Source organism: Haliotis rubra, unplaced genomic scaffold (genome assembly GCF_003918875.1).
Source record: "Haliotis rubra isolate DU_JTF1 unplaced genomic scaffold, ASM391887v1 Scf1032, whole genome shotgun sequence".
Lineage (NCBI taxonomy): Eukaryota > Metazoa > Mollusca > Gastropoda > Lepetellida > Haliotidae > Haliotis > Haliotis rubra.
In genome coordinates this window covers 179,619-202,519 of record NW_025764929.1, presented here as the reverse complement: position 1 = coordinate 202,519, position 22,901 = coordinate 179,619, and the positions used below count along the sequence as shown (strand labels likewise).

General features: G+C 42.0%; 2 protein-coding genes across 2 annotated transcripts; both read left to right on the top strand.

Moving 5' to 3' along the window:
• Positions 1-2,090: 2,090 nt before the first annotated feature.
• On the top strand, positions 2,091-22,165 carry LOC124273142. Its single transcript, XM_046708361.1, has 4 exons — positions 2,091-2,243; positions 18,987-19,223; positions 20,784-20,825; positions 21,682-22,165. Exons 1-4 carry the CDS (start codon positions 2,210-2,212, stop codon positions 21,903-21,905), a joined length of 537 nt encoding a protein of 178 aa, XP_046564317.1. The 5' UTR covers positions 2,091-2,209; the 3' UTR covers positions 21,906-22,165.
• Positions 8,674-16,650, top strand: LOC124273134 (heparan-sulfate 6-O-sulfotransferase 3-B-like). The gene is made up of 2 exons (XM_046708350.1): positions 8,674-9,405; positions 15,855-16,650. The coding sequence occupies exons 1-2, from the start codon at positions 8,807-8,809 to the stop codon at positions 16,438-16,440; spliced, it is 1,185 nt and encodes a 394-aa protein (XP_046564306.1). The 5' UTR covers positions 8,674-8,806; the 3' UTR covers positions 16,441-16,650.
• Positions 22,166-22,901: the final 736 nt, after the last annotated feature.

Here is a 22,901-nt window from a genome sequence, read left to right as displayed (position 1 = left end):
TTGAGCATGGGCCCACCCTACAAAACGATTTTCATCTATGTTTTGTCCTCAACATTTCCCAGAAGAACATATATACGAATAGAGCTTGATTTTAAACGCGGAAACATATCATATCCATTTATAAATATTTCACTATAGATATATAAATTTCGTAAATGCGAATAGAAAGTTATAATTTACAGAACGGTCATAATATAATTTAGTGATGGGTAGCGTATGATAATCTAGCACCACTTCTCGATGAACCCTGTATTTTTACAGCTTGTCATCTACTCGTAGGTATGTTTAGTATATGAAATCACAAACTGATTTCAAGCCATGTTTCCAACTTATCGATATATGATAAGATGGGGTAACATAAAATAGTTACTTCCAAACTGAACAATAATAGGACAATAACAATGGACTCGTGAAACACCTTTCAGCTAACTCAAGAATTTTAACACTACCTACATCTGTCTGGGATGCAGTGACTGTGGGCCAGGGTTCTTTAGCCTATTTTGATATTTAGGGAGCGTTTATAATTTATTGAGCGTGTGTGTGGGGTGGGGGATGGGGTGTGTCTAAGTGTTGTTCACGATTTTTATCGAGAAGCATGTCAATGACCCCCTCTTAAATGTATGTACAGGGACACACACACACACACACCACCCCCACCCCCACCCCACCCGCGCCTGTCATGTGCAAAATCAATGACCCCACCCCATCCCATTCCCATAATTGTTAAGCATTTTTTTTACATTCTCTTAAGTACGTAATTGATGAACCCCTAGTACATGTGCACAAAATTGATGACGACTCTTCTCCCCCGACCAAAATCGGTGACCCCCCTTAAAATCCCCAATTACCACCCCACGCACACACACTGCATCCTGTAAATTATCGAATCTGAAAGAGACATATATCATATTAACATTATCTCCAGAAATATTTGTATCTCGAAGTGTCATCTATATGTGAGAAAAGAGCCAATAGCTGCACCCCTCGAAGACATTTCGCCGTGTTGATATCCAAGATGGCCGCGAAAACGGAAGACAAAACTATAGGGACCACGCCGTTTTGGCGGTGAGACCCACACTTCCCGTAAACCAGATAAAATGTTTAACTTAATCGTTTTATTATGGAGTCCCAGGAGGGACGTAACCATATGCATTTTTACGATTTATCATGCATATTGAAAGCCGTCCGAAGTATATGCATAAGACTGACTGACACTTGTGACGTAATGCATTATAGCATTGTTGACGTGATATTCAATAGCATCGCAATAATTGTGATAATCAACAGTTTATACTGATTTATGGGTCATATTGATTTTACAAAACGAGAGTCAGTGTTATCGTACTTCCCGCGCGAAAGCAACAGTAATACGTGAATTCTCCTGAAACAGTATAACACATTACTGATTTTCATATTATTTATTATGCAGTGTAATATTTTCTTTGTTGCCCCTTATTTCTAAACTATTTTTATATCCGTTTCAAAAACATGCAGTGGACACGAACGGCGTGTTACCGGTAGAATTGTTGAATGGTGCCCGCAATCTTCGGAATGACGTCAGATGTGACGTCAGTCTGATCTTACGTCGGAGTAAGAATTGAATGACGCTAACATGATGTAAACAGCAATAAACCAGTGCGGGTGAAGTAATATTGTAATAGTATTAGTTACACGGTGTTTTGAAAGGGTACGGGACTGTAAGACCCTTTGTAAATTCCGTATTTCCTGATGTCGCATGCTGAAGCTTAACATAGATGCCCCAGTCAGACACAGTAAACTGAGTCTCGAAACACCGAGCGTCAGGCAGGGCGACAACAAGTACCATCGTTTAACATACTTTGGAATGATGCTGTCAGGGACTGAACCACAGACCTACCACTCTTCATCTTATGAAAAAGTTGGCAATGTGGAAAGAATTTCACCATTGATTCCGGCCGTCGTGATTTAATGTTATAAACCCGTTGAGCTCGGGTAATTACCAGCAATATTCTCCGTACACGTGGTGAATGCGTTACATGTGACGCCACGGCGTCTGCGACAGCGTGGAACTTACACGCTGTGTCCGTAAGCTTCAACATATTGGCAGCTGCTGGTTTTCCACGAAATTTCATTTTTTTAAATTATTATTATTGAATATCGCATGTCAATATTTTTCGTGTATATATAACGCTCGCTGAGAGACACTTAAAGTATTTACAACTACAGCACAATGAGAGCAGTACTTGCAGTGGGCGTCATACTAGGTAAGATCTATATGTCAATCCCCTAAAGCTGTGGTCAAAAGGCTGACTACCAGTCTGGAGGTCATTTCCGATGGTCATGTCAGGGTGTCTCAAAAACATTGTCACAGCTGACCGAGTTTGGATTTAAGTTGAACCACTAGGCTACCCCACCGCCCCACAATCACCCCAAACAGCCACGCGCCACTAGTCGTACCAAAGCAGCGAAGGTTTCACGGGCGATATCAGGAGGTCATCGGTTATCCAATCAAACCGTTAGAATCTCATGTCAAGTCGTTACGACACAGGCCAACGCGATACGACACTCGTGTGACGTACGAGATTAGTATGCAACTACCCATACGTTGACCACGTAGGTAATAAAGGGGCGTAGTGTATAAAACCTGTGAGGTTGGTGTATTTCGTATGAAGATGGGGCGGTGGGGTAGCATGGAGGTTAAAGCGTTCGCTCGTCTCGCCGAAGACCCGGGTTCGATTCCCCACATGGGTACAAAGTGTGAAGCCCATTTCTGGTGTCCCCCGCCGTGATATTGCTGGGATATTCCTAAAAGCGGAGTAAAACCCAACTCACTCACTCACTCACTCACTCCAAGCTTGATTTGTGTCGATCTCTTGTGACATTGCAAACTGCAACGTAAAACAAGATTCAACCACTCCTTATGTATATTAGTACAACTAGTTGCCATTATCACTGCTTTATTCGAAATAAGGCACCGCAATGTGCTAAATGGAGCTGCGGTCCTTGGGCACGCCACAAGGGTTACTACCTTATCCGTCGAATTTTGAACAGTCAGCAGTGCCGATCTGTCGAATCATGCTTGAGTGGTTCTGTGATAATCGGTCGAATTTCAGACCGTGTTAACACACTGGGAGAGCCTAAGTTCATTAATTAAGGGGTCGGCTTGTATTGGATTAGACTACAAGTTTTCTTAAATAGTTTCGCTTCCACTCTGTGCCAAACTGAATTTCAGCAAACTTATTTGTCCATTTGACAATATCGTCAACAATTTCAGGACAGACATTTTGGATTTTGATTGGTGACTTTTCCATTCAGCTGGCGAATAATATATTTCTCTGAGGCGTTCGACCTAATGGCATTGGGTCCTTGAACCACTGTCCTCCATCACGGCTGTAATACCTGTCAGGAGCTTGTCTTTGTACATCAGTCTCATTGTCAGAGTTGGAAGTAGCGTCATCCTCTGGGTCACAGTCGGATTCTGTGCTCTCAGATCCTTCAGATGGTTGATAATCTTCATCAGATCCACCATCACTTCAATCAGAGTGATAACCACCAAGCTCCCGTTGCATAAGTTCAAATAAGTTTTGTTAATCCATTTAAAATGTGCTCTAGTCACACAAGGTAGAAGACCCGAAAAAGGTTAATGAATCTGATTGCCCTGAGCAATTCTAAATGCTGGTCAAAGATATTATATATTCACGATATTTATAGCCTTGGGGCCCGTTTGGACCCAGCTCCATAAGACAAGGGTTAATGCATCAATTTCGATTTTCTACAAAAGTACAAAAATAAAGAGAGTCCAAACATATATTTATTGCATCAATTTCTCATTGTATCATATGAGTAGGCTAAGATAAGTACAAAAGTAAAAAAAATAAAGAGTCAAACCATCCAACACTCCTTGCGTCTTTTTCTTGGTATGATCCAATGTTTGGATAACTAATTCATAGCTAAGATCACAGTGCTCATCCGTCGAATGCATTTTAATACTTAGAAATCAGAAATTCGACGGATCGGTACGCGACCACCACAAGTGACGTTGGTTCGAATCTCAGTTCGCCCCCATTATATTTCTAGATTTGTCAGGACAATACTCGTGGTGTTTTACCGAAATGTGACTTCGGGTTATCCTTCGACATCGAGCCGACACGCCGCGGCATAGCTGGAATACTGCTCTGATAGCTAAGTTTAGCCAAACTCACTCACTCACCGTATTTCCTCTATAAAGCGCCGGTCGCCATTAACGCGTCGGGCCTCTATTAACGCGCCGGGCCTCTAATAACCGCCGGGGATAAAGCACTGCTTTTTAAGACATAAGCGCCGGGCCTCTAATAAGCGCCGGGTCTCTAATAAGCGCCGGGTATAGACCTTTGCATATTTTCGCAAATGTATTCTCCCTTGGTCTAAAAATAAATATATTAAGGAATGGTCCTTAAATCATAACTTCATGTACTCATCCCCCGCTTTTAAAAATACAGGGTATTTTAATAAGCGCCGGGCCTCTAATAAGCGCCGGGTCTGGAGGTCCTTTGAAAAAATAAGCGCCGGGTGCGCTTATTAGAGGAAATACGGTATTAGCATTACGTTATTCCATTGTCATTGGCATGGAGGTCCAATTAAGGCACCGCAATTTGCTAAATGGAGCTGGTGGTCCTTGGGCACGCCACAAGTGATCGTGGTTCTAATCTCAGTTCGCCCCCATTATATTTCTAGATTTGTCAGGACAATACTCGTGGTGTTTTCCCGAAATGGGACTTCGGGTTATCCTTCCACATCGAGCCGACACATCGCGGCATAGCTGTGAGCCAAACTCACTCATACACTTTTATCATTTTGTGTATTCACCTCGACTGATGAAGATAACTAACTTTATAGTCAAGGGATGTTACGCGATCATAACACAATTATTACGATAACTGACATAAAATATGGATAAGCTGCGATACATTACAATACATTACAGAACTGTAGCAAAATACGACAAATATACTGGTTATATAGTTGAAATGGACGTAATGAACGTACACTTTATATCATGGTTTAACATTAAGGTGCGCAGTAGCACGCTGGGGTCACTTGTTGATTTCACAGGGTCTAGCCATCTTTATTGGAGCTTTTACCAAGTAAGCCCCCGTTTCGCACACATAACAGCAAGGGAACGTTGTCTCTCATTGACTGACTTGATACGTGAACAAAGCAACCTGCGCATTGTTCTACCAACATGGCAACCAGCTCTTAAACATTCTGGGGTTGACATCTTAATGCACGAAGACTTCTTCCTTGAGCATCCTATCCGTGGGTATGGGGTCATGTGATTTCGATGGCCACTCCATGACGTCAAAATCCGCATTTTGCAGGAAACTTACCAAGGTACACGTTCATTACGGTTTACCTGTGCCAGAATTGACCCAACTTAGGACGTCGAGTACGAAGAAGTGGAGAGTACGTTATTAGTTGACGTTGCGGTCGTAAAACGATTACGCAAATGACGTTGCCATAGTCACCACCACGTGGTGGTGGACAGTACATGAAACTGTGGTCATGTGAACCCGCGGATTGGTCAGTTTAGCCTTGGCCATAATGTTATTCGCCCAGATTTACTTCCTTGTCCTACCTGCTTCCAATATAATTAATTCTCCTCGTGTGAAGTTTCATATTAAAGTAGGCGATATGTTGAATTGTGCTGATAGTTGCAGGTAACCATTATATTTGGTAACAAATGGAAGAACTTCAACAAAATAGAGCAAATGTTTGAAGCCAGAAGAATAAACAGTCCGGGTTATCGATCCCAAACAAATACCATTTGACGTACTATATTGATATTACATCCTATGAATAAATCACCGACAATAACGGTCTCGCTGGCCATCTTTCAATCGGTTCTTGTCAAAGTGCGTTAATTCATGCCACATTTTTGCGGATTTCAGAGTTCTACACAACTCAGAGACACTGGGTTGATTACATGTATGTGATATATATCACTACATCACGGCGCTAGCTCTGTGATATTGGTTCACTGTAACCTGTGATTACTTCGTACTGGGACAGATCGAAAAGGTCAAAAAATTACTTGGTGGTCAGTAGCCTACTGATTCTCCCATCCATACCACCACAGACCCAAGTCTTCATCCATACCACCACCAGACCCACATCCACATACCACCACAGACCCACATCTCCATACCACCACAGACCCACATCTCCCATACCACCACAGACCCACATCCCCATACCACCACAGACCCACATCTCCATACCACCACAGACCCACATCTCCATACCACCACAGACCCACGTCACCATACCACCACAGACCCACATCTCCATACCACCACGGACCCACGTCTTTCATACCACCACAGACCCACGTCTTTCCATATACCACCACACAGACCAACATCCCCATACCACCACAGACCCACGTCTTCATACCACCACAGACCCACGTCTTTCCATACCACCACAGACCCACATCTCCATACCACCACAGACCCACATCTCCATACCACCACAGACCCACATCACCATACCACCACAGACCCACATCTCCATACCACCACAGACCCACATCTTTCATACCACCACAGACCCACGTCTCCATACCACCACAGACCCACATCTCCATACCACCACAGACCCACATCTCCATACCACCACAGACCCACGTCTTTCATACCACCACAGACCATCCACCATACCACATCCCCATACCACCACAGACCCACATCCCCATACCACCAGAGACCCACATCCCCATACCACCACCAGAGACCCACATCCCCATACCACCAGATGCCCACATCCCCACGTCTTTCATACCACCAGAGAACCACGTCCCCATACCACCAGAGACCCACATCCCAATACCACTAGAGACCCACGTCTTTCATACCACCACATACCCACGTCCCCATGCCACCACAGACCCACGTCCCCATACCACCAGAGACCCACATCCCCATACCACCAGAGACCCACATCCCCATACCACCAGAGACCCACATCCCCATACCACCAGATGCCCACATCCCCATACCACCAGAGACCCACGTCTTTCATACCACCACATACCTAAGTCCCCATACCACCAGAGACCCACATCCCCATACCACTAGAGACCTACGTCTTTCATACTACCACATACCCACGTCCACATTGCACCAAAGATACACATCCCCATACCACCAGAGACCCACGTCCCCATACCACCACATACCCACATTCCTGTCCCTGTTGTCCCTGATGTTTATGAAGATATAACACGGTACGCGCTCATCTGCCTGCACGAACCTCTGGCACCTTGACCAGTTACCCACCATACTTTACCACATGGGATGGGCTTAAGACCCTTTCAGTTACCCACCATAGTTTACCACATGGGATGGGCTTAAGACCCTTTCAGTTACCCACCATACTTTACCACATGGGATGGGCTTAAGACCCTTTCAGTTACCCACCATAGTTTACCACACTTAAGACCCTTTCAGTTACCCACCATACTTTACAACATGGGATGGGCTTAAGACCTTTTCAGTTACCCACCATAGTTTACCATACATGGGATGGGCTTAAGACCCTTTCAGTTACCCACCATACTGGGATGGGCTTAAGACCCTTTCACCCATTTTACCACAGATGGGCTTAAGACCCTTTCAGTTACCCACCATAGTTTACCACAGGGGATGGGCTTAAGACCCTTTCAGTTACCCACCATACTTTACAACATGGGATGGGCTTAAGACCCTTTCAGTTACCCACCATATGGGCTTAAGACCCTTTACCACATGGGATGGGCTTAAGACCCTTTCAGACCCTTTCCACCATACTTTACCACATGAGATTACCCTTTCCACCATAGTTTACAACATGGAATGGGCTTAAGACCCTTTCAGTTACCCACCATACTTTACAACATGGGATGGGCTTAAGACATATGGGCTTTTTCAGTTACCCACCATAGTTTACCACATGGATGGGCTTACCCTTTCAGTTACCCACCATACTTTACCACAGGGATGGGCTTAAGACCCTTTCAGTTACCCACCATAGTTTACCACATAGGGATGGGCTTAAGACCCTTTCATGGTTACCCACCATACCCACCATACTTTACCACATGGGATGGGCTTAAGACCCTTTCAGTTACCCACCATAGTTTACCACAGGGGATGGGCTTAAGACCCTTTCAGTTACCCACCATACTTTACAACATGGGATGGGCTTAAGACCCTTTCAGTTACCCACCATAGTTTACCACAGGGGATGGGCTTAAGACCCTTTCAGTTACCCACCATAGTTTACCACAGGGGATGGGCTTAAGACCCTTTCAGTTACCCACCATAGTTTACAACATGGGATGGGCTTAAGACCCTTTCAGTTACCCACCATAGTTTACCACAGGGGATGGGCTTAAGACCCTTTCAGGTGCTTTTAAGCACAAATCACTGGAATCTCAATCTACGCACACTGTAACCTGATCCCAAATATGTTTAATTTACTGAACGCGGATCATTTCTTTCACCTAGAACTCGTTCTTCATGTGACAGATGTACTAGATTCAAGTATTCAGTTTAGTTCAAATTTACATTTTTATTGCCAAACACATGATCGTGGGGAGATACACATATCTTTTGTTCATACACAGGTATGAACTATTATATTAAGCTTTTTCCGACTTCCATATTTGTGTGTGACAAAGCAGGCGTCCCGTTTGTGATATGATATCTCAATGTACGTATAATATATTACGTTGCCCGAAGAATCAAATGCCAGTTTAAATCACAGAAAGACATTCTAAGTCAACATTTTACTTCGTGATCACAGACGCATGATGATGTCGAAATTAGTCCCACAAAACCGTTTGTTCTTAGTTGGTACAATGGTACTGGTGGTTGTTGTTTGGTCAACTTATCACATAGGTTCAAACTATCCGGGTTTTCTGCAGCTGGACACAAACGAACACGTACCAACCGTAAGTGAGATGTATCCACAGGCTGTAAGTGCGATGTATCCACAGGCTGTAAGTGCGATGTATCCACAGGCTGTAAGTGCGATGTATCCAAAGGCCGACTGTGATACCTCTGACCGTACCTTGCAATCTTCTGACCACTTGCCACATAATGACTTACTCAATGTCTACAATGTTAGTCCAAACGGAAGTGACATCATTGTCTTTGTGCGAATCCAGAAGACCGGAAGTTCAACATTTGCAATGCATATGGTCGATGACCTCAACCCGACACCGTGGTGTCGATGTGAAGGTAAAGCTAAAGACAAGTGCTCGTGTTATAAAAAGTGGAAATCGAATATTTTGTTCAAACGAAGGCTGCGTGATAAACTCTGCCGAAGCCATGCCGACTGGACCCACTTGCATGCCTGTGTTGAAGATGCGATCAACAAACGACATGGTCGGAAGATCAAACAAAGGTAAGTTGTGAAATGAATCATGAAAACTCTAAGGCTGGCTATCGATATAGATCATAGAGATCGATAATCGATACTAAATATCGATCGATTATCGAAAAATATCGTTGACGCAACTTTGAGCACAAATGCCAAAAATATCTGAAAGAAATGAAAATGTTTCACATCACTGGTGAGTAGTGCCATGTTTTGCATGGATTATCAACAAAACAGTGCCCTGAACATAATTTAGAAGCCAACCATGAATAAAGTTCTAAAACGCATATTGTGTGAGAAAATGAATCAAACCTTTATTCTTTCACAAAAGTTAATGTACGATATTAACGATAACAAAATTTTAAATGTTTTTTTCCTATCAACGATATTTCCGATTATCAATCATTTGAGCCAGCCCTCTAGCTAGAAAACACTTATTTACTTTATCCAGCTTATCTAAGCGCACAGGAGTTTGTGTTCGAACCCAATTTCGGTCTAATGATCATTCCTGGGTCTTCTGTACCAGACGAACAGGTAGCCAAGTGGTTGCAGCACTCCCGGTACCTGAAATACAAATGTATGAAGCACCTTTATGGTGTCTCCAGTCCTCAAATGCTGGGCGACCGCAGCATAAAACTTCACCAGCAAGCTTACTTATGCTAAGCGTTCGCTCGTCACGCCGAAGACCCGGGTTCGATTCCCCACATGGGTACAATGTGTGAAGCCCATTTCTGGTGTCCCCCGCCGTGATATAGCTGGAATATGGTTAAAAGCGGCGTAAAACTGAACTCACTCACTCACTCCATCCATAATTGTACCATCCTTTCTAGGTTTCAAATCGCGACATCCTTCCCGGAATCCTGATTTGCACAATCACCAACGGACTCACAGGTCGCCGGTATGAAATATCTAAATGTGCGCCTCCTGATTGAAAAAACAACAACATTTTAACAAATTTACGTTGTTGTTGAAGATTTTGATTTTCACAAAATGAAACTTCGAAATCACTGTTTGATAAAATTCAGGTTTGTAAGATTCTGTAATTGGAGCTTCATGTCAAAGACACTTTTGCTGTCTGTAGAAGAATATTATTCGTCATAGTGTAAAAGTGAAGATGTGTTTTCAGTAAGGCAATACCTTCGTAACCTTCTCGGAGTAAACTCGGGAGTAGGATGGGGTGTTGTGTATTACGTACTTGCAGCAACCATTATATTTGTTTCTTCTTATTTGAAGTGCAAATATGACATCTTATGTCATTGCAATAAAAGAAACCCGTGAAGATCCGGGTTAGAATTGGTCTTTACTAACCCATGCTTGTCGTAAAGGGCGACTAACGGGATCAGGTGGTCAGATTCACTGACTTGGTTAACACATGTCATCGTATACCAATTGCGTAGATTGCCCATGATGTCAATTGCTGGATTGTCTGGTCCAGACTCGACTATACTATTCACACTTTGCTAAGGATCAAATCATGGATTCAACAGAAACCTATGATGTGGAGTCAAATACGGTTTAAATGTCTAAGCTTATTGTACTCATGGACCCTAGGTTTCAGTATGTCTTTTTATCTTGTGGAACCCATACCTGCTACTGACAGGTGTTGTGTACTTGTCAATGCCTCGTTCCATGATTTGCAAAATGGTTGATTGGTGCCATGAAAACCATTTTTATGGGTACTCATGTATCAAGTGTATAAGGCAAGATTAAAGTGACTGTTTAAAGAGGGGTTACCATATCATTATTTATCCAGCTTTAAATGGATACAGTTTTAAATTCTGAATCTACCTTTAAGTAAAGTTGTGAAGTTTTGTGATCCTTAGCAAAGTGTGAGTTGTATATTTTCAGACCGCCGCTATATAACTGGAATATTGCGGCGGTAAACAATAAACAACATTTCAATGAATATTAAAAGAAGTATTAATCATCATTGTGGAAACAATACACGTGGCTGTAGTAATGGTCAAATCGTGATAAGCTTTGTTACATGTGATTCCCAAGCTGAAACATATCCAGTAGTTGAATCAGTCCGTAACAGAACTCGGTGTGAAACCAACAAAGACAAGGCAGACAGTATTTATACAGTACCAAATTGTGGTATTGTTTAAAAAATCTGGTTTACAAGGAAAAATGTATAATATTCTAAAGTCAATGTATTCTAACATAAAATCGTGTGTACGTTGTGGTAATGATGTAACCGACTTCTTTGATTGTCCCATAGGGTTACGACAGGGCTGTATCTTAAGTCCAATGTTGTTTTCTTTCTTTATAAGTGAACTGTATTACGATATTACAATCTCTGGTAAACACGGCGTTCAAATGTTTCCTGATATGCTTGAAATTTTCATCCTACTTTTTGCTGATGATGTGATCTTGGTGTCCGATACTATTATTGGCTTACAAAATCAACTCAATATCTTAGAACGTTACACAAACGACTGGAAACTCTTTGTTAATTTCGAGAAAACAAATATTGTAATCTTCAGAAGAGGCGGTCCCGTCGCTTCAAAAGAGAAATGGTTTTTCAATGGCAAGTTACTGACTATCGCTAATCACTATACCTACCTTGGTCTTATGTTTTCTCACACGATGAATTTTAAAAAAAGTGTTCTTTATTTGCAATCACGTGCAAAGAAGGCTTTCATAAATGTTATGTCTGTTTCTCAGAATATAGGTGCCTTCACTCCAAACATATTTTTCAAACTATTTGATTCACAAATTCAACCGATTATGCTTTATGGGTCAGAAGTTTGGGGGTTTCAGCGTCAAGAATGTCTTGAGAAACTTCATCTCTTAGCTTGTAAAAGATTTCTAAATGTTGGACAAGCAACGCCAAATTGTATGGTTTATGGGGAATGTGGGAGATTTCCAGTTTATATAAATTCACAAATCAGATGTTTGAAGTATTGGCTTAAGATTCTGGAAATGCATGAACAACGAATACCTAAAATAGCTTATAATATGCTTGTTCATCTTGATAGCATGGGCAAGACAACTTGGGCTTCACATATTAGAAATCTTTTATTTTCCCATGGCTTTGGATTTGCATGGTTAAATCAGACAGCGGGTAATGTAACTCTGTTTCTTAAACGTTTCCGAGAACAGTCAATTAATATGTTCTATCAAGAATGGCATTCGACTCTCGAAAATAGTTCAAGGTATGATCTATATAGGTCCTTTAAGAGCCTTATTCAACCAGAAATATATTTATCTGTATTGACATCAAGAAATATCAGACGCACATTTGTTCAGCTCCGACTAGGTTTATTAGATTTAAGTATTAATAAAGGTAGAAGATTGTCTATAGACAGAAATATGAGAATTTGTCCATTATGCACTTCATCTATTGAAGATGAAATTCATTTTATATTTGTATGTCCATATTATGATGATCTTAGAAGAAAATATATTTCAAGTAATTATCTATCAAAATATCCAACAATAGCCTTTGTCTCAATTCTCACTTCCAGAAATGAAACTGTTATCCGCAACCTTTCTCTATTTGTAAAACATGCTGTTGTCTTGAGAAATGATAGGTTATCTAAGCAATAACCATTATAATTGCCATTGTATTATGTACTGTAATTATGTATATGTATGTAACTCCTTGTATATGGGCCGGAGGCCTTGAATACAATAAACTTGACTTGACTTGACAGTAAAAGGCCCTCGCCCATAATGCAATCAGACTGACATTGTGTTTAGTGGGTGCGCAAAACAACTTTGCAGCTCTATGTGCTGGAGTTTATCAATTTCTGTACATGGTATATGTATAGGCCAGCATTGTATATGACAGCATCATTTTTGCTTTGCAAAAGATTTACGACTGAGTAATGAGTAAGTGGTTCTTTAATAAACTGTGTTATATATTTCTTTCTAAGTCTATCATAGGCATTACAGATAAATAGTACATGATATTCATTTTCTATATAATGCTGGCGTCTGGTTTTACAAAAAGGACATAGCCTTTCGTTATATTCAATTCTATTATACCTGCCACTTTCAACAGCCGTATTAAAATTACTGCATCTAAACCTTGATATAGCAATTCTTAAATGCTTAGGGATATCACAACACAAATATCTTTCAACAATTTAAGAAAGTTTTGAAGGCAATGCGATATGATAAACAACTGAGTTTACAAAGTAATACAAATCACTACAAAGGTATTACAGTGGCAGAACAAACTAAGGCAGGGGTACAAATTCAAATGCAGTATAATACAAAAGCAGTGATTATGGTAATATGGTGATATTCTTCCCACTGCTACAATGGTAAGTTCTCATTTACAAGGGGCGGTGGGGTAGCCTAGTGGTTAAAAGCGTTGGCTCGTCACGCCGAAGACCTGGGTTCGAATCCCAACATGGGTACAATGTGTGAAGCCTATTTCGGGTGTCCCCCGCCGTGATATTGCTGGAATATTGCTAAAAGCGGCGTAAAACCAAACTCAGTCAGTCAGTCAGTCTCATTTACAAAATATATAGGCCCAGGCTAAGTATCCAGAGTAAGAATAACCTCCATACAATTGTTGTATTTATTACATACTAACAGAAAAAAGATAACTGTGCATAATCTAGACCTGCATAAAATACACGTTATTTGAAAAGTTATAAACAAACTCTAAATAAAAATATGTAACAAAGCACTTTGCATGAAATTTGATGGCACGTGCACTTTGTGCGCTATGAACTTTCTCACGTCATGCATGCTATTTGACACCTGAAGTTCACACACCTGATACTGAAAATTGAAGAAAGGTTGATTATTCTCTTGCCTCTGAATGTTGTGGAAAACACGTTATTTTTAACCAAAACTGCGCATACATCATGCCACGGCTTACAGAAAATCAGCGTCTCCGCCGTGTTTGCTCGAGACTGGAATTGCTCAAAACGAAGTGGCCAGACAAGATGGTGTCCATTGAAAAACCATCTCATCTTTATGGAGACGTTTTCAACATTATGGAAGCACGAGCGATTTGCCTCGGAACGGCCGCCCATGCTTGACTTCACGTCAAGACAACCACATTCGGTTGACCCATCTAAGGAATCGATTCCAGACTGCCAGTTTGACTCCTCGGACATTCCTGGCTTACGTCCAATCAGTTCCAGAACTGAACGGAACCGACTGAAGGAGCACAACATCAGGCTCCGACGGCCTGAAATACGTACATTTTTGCTCCAACGTCACCTACAGGCACCTACTGGCCTGGTGCAGATCATCTGTGGTACAGGAGACGAGACTTCATTGACGAAACGAGATTTCATCTGGACAGCTAAGATGGCAAAGCATGGGTGTACAGACGGCGAGGTGAACGGTATGCAGACGTGTGCGTTGTTCAAAGTCGACAGTTTGGTGGCGGGGCGTTATGACATTGGAAGTTATCACATCTCATGGTCGGACACACGGCTTGTCAATGACAATGGCAACCTGACAGGTCTGCGATACAGGGATGAGATCACCGGGCCTCATATCCAGCCGTTCATTCAAGGACAGAGACGTAACTTCACGCTTCAGCAAGATAATGCCCGTCCACATGTCACTCGTGTTGTGACAGATTTCCAGAGACAGCCGAACATTCCGGTACTCTCCTGGTCGGCTGTCTCTCCGGACCTGTACCCTATCGAGCACGCTTGGGATGGCATGGAGCGACGTTTACGTCAAGCCCAGAATCAGCCATTGATGTCAGCTGAATTGGGACAAGCGTTGGTTCAGACATGGAACAACATTCCCCAAGCTTCAATGGCTTAATGTCGTCGTCTATGTGTCGTCGTTGTCAGGCCGACATCAACGCCAATGGTGGACACACACGATAGTGAGTTTGTGAACTAACATTTGACGCCACATCTCTTCAAGGGCGTGTCACGATGCCTAGTGCCAAATCATACAGATTTCGATATTATCCCGCCAACAGTTAAACAGTGATTAAGGAAACACCACAAATCATGTTGTTATCTTTTTGCATTGGAAAATGGCACAATGAAAATGACCAAAAAGTGCACATTTACTTTATTCTTGCAGATGTATACTGAGAGAAACAAATAAAGGAACACAGTAAACTGCAAGCGTTCCTTTAATATTTTCCAGTTTTCATCACCGGCTTTGAATAGCGCTGTGGAAGGAAATCTAAAAATAAATAAATGAACACTGCAATAAAGTCCCTTATTTGTTTCCCTCAGTATATGTCAGAAAAAGACAACGGAAGATGCAGTCAGAATATAGTGGAAGGACACGTAAGGTCGTTAGTAGCCTGCGGTGCCATCAAGAATTATGTCTTGATATAGCATACCACTTCCTCCCTACTGAATGTCAACAGTATTACACTTGGCGCATTGTTTTGCATATTATCTAATAATTAGACTGAGCTGCACAGTTGCATTCACAAACACTGTCTTGGCATCGAAGCATAATTTATACGATGGTTTGAAAAAAGATAACCTGTTTTGTTTCATTTAATGACAATTAACCATTTTTTGCAGACACCTGTACGTTACCATGTTAAGGCACCCCGTCAAGCGTTACATTAGCGAGTGGAAACATGTTTCCCTGGGTGCCAGATGGAATATCCCCCTTCTGTGCAATGGCCGTTCCCCGACCAAAGAGGAACTCATCCGGTGCTTCGAAACTGATTGGAAGAATGTGACACTGCACGAGTTCATGGACTGTCCAACAAATCTTGCTATCAACAGACAGACCCGGATGTTGGCCAACCTGAGCATTGTGGACTGCTACAACACTTCCGCTTCCGGTTGGACTTACGACGAGAGACTGAATCGCATGCTGGCAAGCGCAAAAGAAAATCTTAAGAATATGGCGTTCTTTGGTTTAACTGAATATCAGGAGCTGACACAAATTCTGTTCGAGAATACGTTTAATTTAAAATTTACTACCAATTTCAAGACGTTTCCGTTTAACTATACATCCAATGAATACAACTTAACTGACAGCGATCGCAACAAAATATTCTATATGAACAGATTTGATGTAATACTTTATGAATACGCTAAAGATTTATTTTTTCAAAGATTGAAATACATAGCCTTGGGAAAAAACAGTCCAAACTGAGGCGTATATTGAATGCTCTGTACTGAATGAAGATTTACGTATGTGTTTACGAGTAGTTTACTGACGTTCTAGCGGGACGGAAATGTTCTCATGGCTTTCTTTCAGTAGATGTATGGATGTTCCACACATATATTTATATACATGTACAACAGATCCTACCCGCTCTGACATCGTCAGTAAACTTTTCATTAAACGATACAGTGACGTGGATACATTGTTGGTTTTTTCTTCAATCTAAACGGCTATTTTAAAAATATATATATATTGGCCGAACATTCCTAACGGTATAAGCAAAATAGCCCTTAACTGTAAATCATTAGAATTTTGTTTTGACAACTTCCGTCGAGTCGAAAAATTTGCTGCAAATGGATCGCAATGCTAGCGTAAAGGAACGATGCCGTGTGGTACTACTACTACTACTACTACTGCTACCACTACTACAACTACCACTAACACTACTGCTTCGCCGCGAGTAGCAGGGAAATTCTGATAGGTCGTAAAGCAAATGCTTTAGCTTTGACTCTCTAAGTCGAGGTACAAAGGCCGTGAATGATCAGATTTGATGCCAAATACCGACCCTGCGCAATATAACCGGTTTACCGGTATTTACCGGTTCAGACATGAAAACGATACGTATTGCGATACGCTGATCGAAAACCGGTATTTTGACATGCATTCGGAAAACTTCGTAACACTCGGAAAACTTCGGATATTGCCTTGTTTCATTTGTAGCTAAAATGGTATTTACATTTTTATTTTGTCAGGATTAAAAGTTGTTATTAAAACTTAATCAAACATGATGATTTTGTTTTGTTTTTGCTTTATAAATCAAGCATTAACTCGAGTATAAGTAGTTTTTTGTTGTTGAAAAAACTTCTTGCAATATACTGCAATACATATCGCAATATATGCTTTCGCATCGCAATATATCGCAATATGAAAATTCTCTGCAATACCCACCCCTTCCACATGCATGCATCAAGTTCTAAGATACGTTGAACCACCGTATCTCAAGCTGTCGCTATCGTCCACTGCGCTCTTGCATGAAAACACGCCTGGTTACATGGCAACATCAACTGCAGTGCAAGGTTGTCAGAACACTGAAATAGAATAAAACTTCGTTGATGTAATCTGCTTTATAACGAATACAATCTGGCGTATACCATTACTACTTGATATCAGCTGCTGTTACACAACCCGCAAGCCAATACTGGCCCATCGTCGATTACCGAGGGTGAAATATGGCCATTCTAATGTGATAATACTCACAAAAAAGAGAAACGCATAGGCCAGTTTTTGAAAAACATATTGCGTTAGTTAGTAAGAGCCACTATTTCATGTAATTTATATGATACACGTCTATAGACAAACCAGCAGCCTTTATTGTTGTGTTTCTGTTTACTTGAGTCCATACGAGGGCGTCAAAGTCAGTACTTTGTATGGCAACCATTGACAGCAATTACTAGTCGACACCGTCTCGGCACAGACTGGATAAGTCGACGAAGCCGCGTTTGCAGAATTCTTCCAAACTCTTCCTGCAATGCGATGACCTGTTGTGGAAGTGTGTGAGGTGTGTTTTGACGTTGACATACCAGTCGATCGGATTCATCCCATAGGTGTTCTATCGGGTTTAGATCTTGTAATCGAGAAGGCCATGGCAAGACACTGACGTTAGAATTAGTACGGTAGCGTCATGCTGGAAGAACTCCCTCTGTCGGTCCATAATCGGAAGCATGTGACGTGCAAGGACATCGTTGATGTACCGATTTGCTGTCAAATTCCTGAACCACCACTAAATCAGATCGTTATGTGCTGGATATCTCACCCCACACCATGACACTGGCTCCACCGAATCTGTCGACCTATCGAATACAATTAGGGGCAAAACGTTCATATTTTGATTGGCGGTACTTGGTCGTGGCATGTTGAGTTCCCCTTTTCCAGGCAAAAATGAATGAGAAAATTAAACACAACGTTTGCCTTTTCATGGCGATCGATACCGCATGCTTTTCCGCTTACTTGCACGTGCATGCTGCTTTGAATGTTTTCTTGGTGACGTTTTGGCGAATGTCTTCAAACGCTTTTTAAAGAAGGAAAATGGGTTAAAATCGTCGCATTTACAATCACACAAACATGAAATAGTATATTTGAATTGTTGTGCCGCAGCTACAAGAGTCCAATATTCTCAAAATCACCTATGCGTTTCTATTTATGAAGAGTGTAGAATGTAACCGACAATACTCTGGACACATACACAACAACAGCTTCGTGTTGAAAGTGACGTAACGACACTTTTTAGCACCTTTCTATGGCACATAGAACGTGTGGGGTAGCCTAGAGGTTAAAGCGTTCGACAACACAGCACCAGCCAAACTTGCCATGCTGTATTCCACCGGAAGCTCCAGCACAGGGCCGGGTCAGTGTAAAATCTGACTTGTGCAAAAGTAGTATTGCAATGCGGAAAGGATTTGGAATGCGGAATCGGATTCAAATTACAATTTAATTATAACCCACCAAACCCGCTCAGTCGTAACGTGTTGTTCCAGGCGTTGTCGCACCTCCAGCCGGCGGGCAGTTGTCATCCACGACTGCTATCTTCATCGACGCTGGCCCAGCTGTTTGCGATCCCGCAGATTCGCACTTCACCAGTAACCCGTCAGAGTGTTCGACCTTCACCCGGGAAGTAGGTGGCGCTGTGCGCGAGTACAGATGCGCAGCAGGCATGGTCTACAACGCTGACATCAGTATGTGTGACTGGCCGGGTAATAGTCCTACATGTCAAGGTGGGTGTTGTAGATCAATACGTTGTCACTTCACTTACTTGAAGACCCGTGAAGATCAAGGTCAGAATTGGTCTTCAGTAACCCATGCAATGTTGTAAGAGGCGATTAATGGGATCGGGTGTTCAGTGAGTGAGTGAGCTATATGGCTGCGGTCTGTAATCGAGTCTGGACCAGACAATCCAGTGATCAACAGCATGAGCATCGATCTGCGCAATTAGGAACCGATGACATGTGTCAACCAAGTCAGCGAGCCTGACCACCCGATTCCGTTAGTCGCCAAGTATAGTCGCCTTTTGTGGCAAGCATGGGTTGCTGAAGACCTATTTTTCCCCGGATCTTCACGGGTCTCGGGTGGTCAGGCTCGCTGACTTGGTTGATGCTCTTATCCCTGTTGCGTAAGCCGATGATCACAATATCAATCACTTGATAGTCTCGGGTGGACTTAGCGACTGTTCCCTTTGGGACAAATATACAAGCCAACGACCTTAAACGATCTGCATGTGTAATATATGCTATAATATTCTACAAAGTAAGATTTAACCAGGATCCCAATTGTACACTCAAAGTATACCTTGATTTAAGAGTGGACCCAACAATTACAAAAGATAACGTCACTGGAGTGAAAACAGTTGCCGAATCACTGCAAACCAAATGTACAAATTACGTTCTGTGATACCCGTATCAAGCACACCACCTCAAATAACCGTTTCTTGTTTGTGATTGTATAGGTATATTTGTCCGGCAGTTTAACTGAATCAGATCATCCCAAACCCACGTGGTTCAAGTTATATTTCTTTTGATCATTCTCATTTTGGAATACCTTTCTTTACGTAGAACTAATGTCTAAATTTGCCACGGATGCTTAGTGCCATTTCACGCCCACATTAACAAATCAGTATTCAGAATGGCACCAGACCAAGCATCCTCGGCTTAATCTAATGGGCACTCGTCTACATGTTGAAGTAGCTGTTTCAACAAAGATGGTCGCCTAGATCTCAAATTTACATAAGTTTTAAAGTAACACTTCCTTCAAAGGAGCTGATATACCATTAGGAGCCAGATTTCCTTGGTTTGAATCCCATATTCGACATGTTTGCAGACCTGGATGGCATGGTAGCGCTACGAATGGGATGAGAGCGCCAAGAACCGGAACTGGTTCCTCTTTAAGACAGTGACCACCGTCAACGCTCCTACTTCATTCCGTTATGCGTCCGGGTTAGAATTGGTTTTCAGCAACCCATGCTTGTCGTGAGAGACGACTAACGGGATCGGGTGGTCAGGCTCCCTGACCTACATTTCATCGTATCCCACTTTCGTTGAAAAAATGAATGAATGATATACTCATGCCAATAATGGTTGTCACCTCCTTCAATTTTTTTGGGAGAGGGGTGGGTGTGGGGTGGGGTTGGGGTGGGAAGGGGGTGACAACCATTATTGGCATGAGTATATGACCGAGGTGTGTGGATCATAATGTGGCTCTCACGGTGATGATTCGTTGGGTCGTTTTTCATTATGACATCCACATTGCTCACGCCTTAAAAACATTGCTTTGTGTTTCAGTTCCTTCTGAAAATCCCCCGCTGTACGGCGCCGACCCCACTGGTATGTATTGCAAGCCTGATTAGTGAAAACCGAAAACTTTAGCTCATCCTTTGATATTGACAAATATAAAATCGGAGGATCAGGAACTATAAGTTTCAGATTCTGCAATGTTTGCACCTTGTGTTTACATCAACAAGGCTCAGCAACATGACATCGTGGTATATACACGTGAGCAATCCCAATTAGCTGGAACAGTTTGTTAAATCTCGATAAATAGTTTATTCCTGCATCCTGAAATATTTTGTATGAAATCTGTACAAGTCAGCCTGAATCAATTCCTTTTTGTGTTGACCTAGATTTGTGTGTGTAATTATACGGAAAGGTGTGATATCAATCACTGGATTGTTTGATTCACCTTTGCATGGGCCGTCATAAAGCTGGAATGTTGATGGATGTGACGTTAAATAGACAAAGTTTGTTTATCGATGAGAAACAGCGCTGTTGTCGTACAACAGGCAACTGTGATGTATGACTAAATACACGTTCCGTTGTGTTGAACTTTTAAAGTACTCTCAAAGTAAAAGTATGCTCCCTGCGTAGTCTTTCTTTTACCACTGATTTCGGTTGTACCGAACCTCGGATCACTCGAATAATTTAATTAAGTCCCGTCATGTTCGACATAACTGTCACACACAACAAACGACTCGATTCACGCATAACTTGAAACAAGTAACACCTTGTACAAATTAGGACGTGGACTTGTTGATATCCATAGAACTCTCCTCGTTCTTCAAGGACCTGGAGCCACTATGATTTGTCCTCGAATATCTCTAACAACAATGTGGATCCGTAAAGCAATACTATTTCCCTCTATTTTGTCTTGATCCTGCATCTCACAGGCAACATTATTTTACAGAATGCCTCATGACGTGTCCTCAAACAAATGATGCCGTGTACCCCCTGTTTACCGCCACCCAGGTCAGATGTGGCGAGTACTACGTCTGTCAAGGTGGACAACTCTTCATCGGAAATTGTTCCGATATTGGCACTGGAGAGTTCCCGTTCTTCGATTCCACAACGAGGTCCTGCGTGAGCCAATTGGAGACGATTAATATCAACTGTCCTCCGGGCTCGGCCTAGTAATGACGTGTCTCACTTCGGATTGTCTTCAACAGTCAACTTTCTTCCTTGAATTCATGTTTACTTTAAATTTGAAACAAAATCGTATATATTTGATGAATATTTTAATCTAACAATACCTCCTTGAAATCTGAAAAATGAGCTGGTGATAACAAATCAGAAGATTAAAATGTTGTATATTTTCCTGACCGCGAGAACGGTTATGAGTTTCTGGAAGAAACCTCTGGAATACTTTCATCCAATAAAAAGGAAATGTGTTAGCCTTTTTCCTTGTTTTCTTTTGCACCAAATACACTATAGAAGCTTATTATCCCCGTTCCTGTATATAGTTGTATATGTCATCATGTCTTGTCGTCTCTCCCTGACTGTTTATATGAGAGGTGATTGCTGAACTATTGCTCGACTATTGCTGAACTATTGCTTGACTATTGTTCGACTTCTCCTTGACTATTGCTCGACGTTTGCTTGACTATTGCTCGACTATTGCTCGACTTTTGCTTGACTATTGCTCGACTATTGCTCGACTATTGCTCGACTATTGCTCGACTTTTGTTCGACTATTGCTCGACTATTGCTCGACTTTTGTTCGACTATTGCTCGACTATTGCTCGACTTTTGCTCGACTATTGCTCGACTATTGCTCGACTTTTGCTCGACTTTTGCTCGACTATTGCTCGACTTTTGCTCGACTATTGCTCGACTTTTGCTAGACTTTTGCTCGACTATTGCTGACATGTTTGTAAAACCATAAGGTTTAGCCAGGTAACATGTACATACCATCCGATCCTTACTAAGTCGTTTCTTCCAAATACTGGGATCCTACTGTGAGGAGACTATACAGTAGGGTGTCAACGTGGATCCACCCGTGAAGGTCCGGGTTAGAACTGGTCTTCAGTAACCCATGCTTGTCGTAAGAGGCGACTAACGGGATCAGGTGGACAGGCTTGGTTGACACGTGCCATCGTATCCCATTTGCGTAGATCGATGCTCATGATG

Coding starts and splice junctions, on each gene's coding strand:
- LOC124273142 (XM_046708361.1), top strand. CDS start 2,210: ATGAGAGCAGTACTTGCAGTGGGCGTCATACTAG. Junction 19,224..20,783: donor TAATAGTCCTACATGTCAAG/GTGGGTGTTGTA, acceptor TTTGTGTTTCAG/TTCCTTCTGAAAATCCCCCG. Junction 20,826..21,681: donor GTACGGCGCCGACCCCACTG/GTATGTATTGCA, acceptor ATTATTTTACAG/AATGCCTCATGACGTGTCCT.
- LOC124273134 (XM_046708350.1), top strand. CDS start 8,807: ATGATGATGTCGAAATTAGTCCCACAAAACCGTTTGTTCTTAGTTGGT. Junction 9,406..15,854: donor GGTCGGAAGATCAAACAAAG/GTAAGTTGTGAA, acceptor CATTTTTTGCAG/ACACCTGTACGTTACCATGT.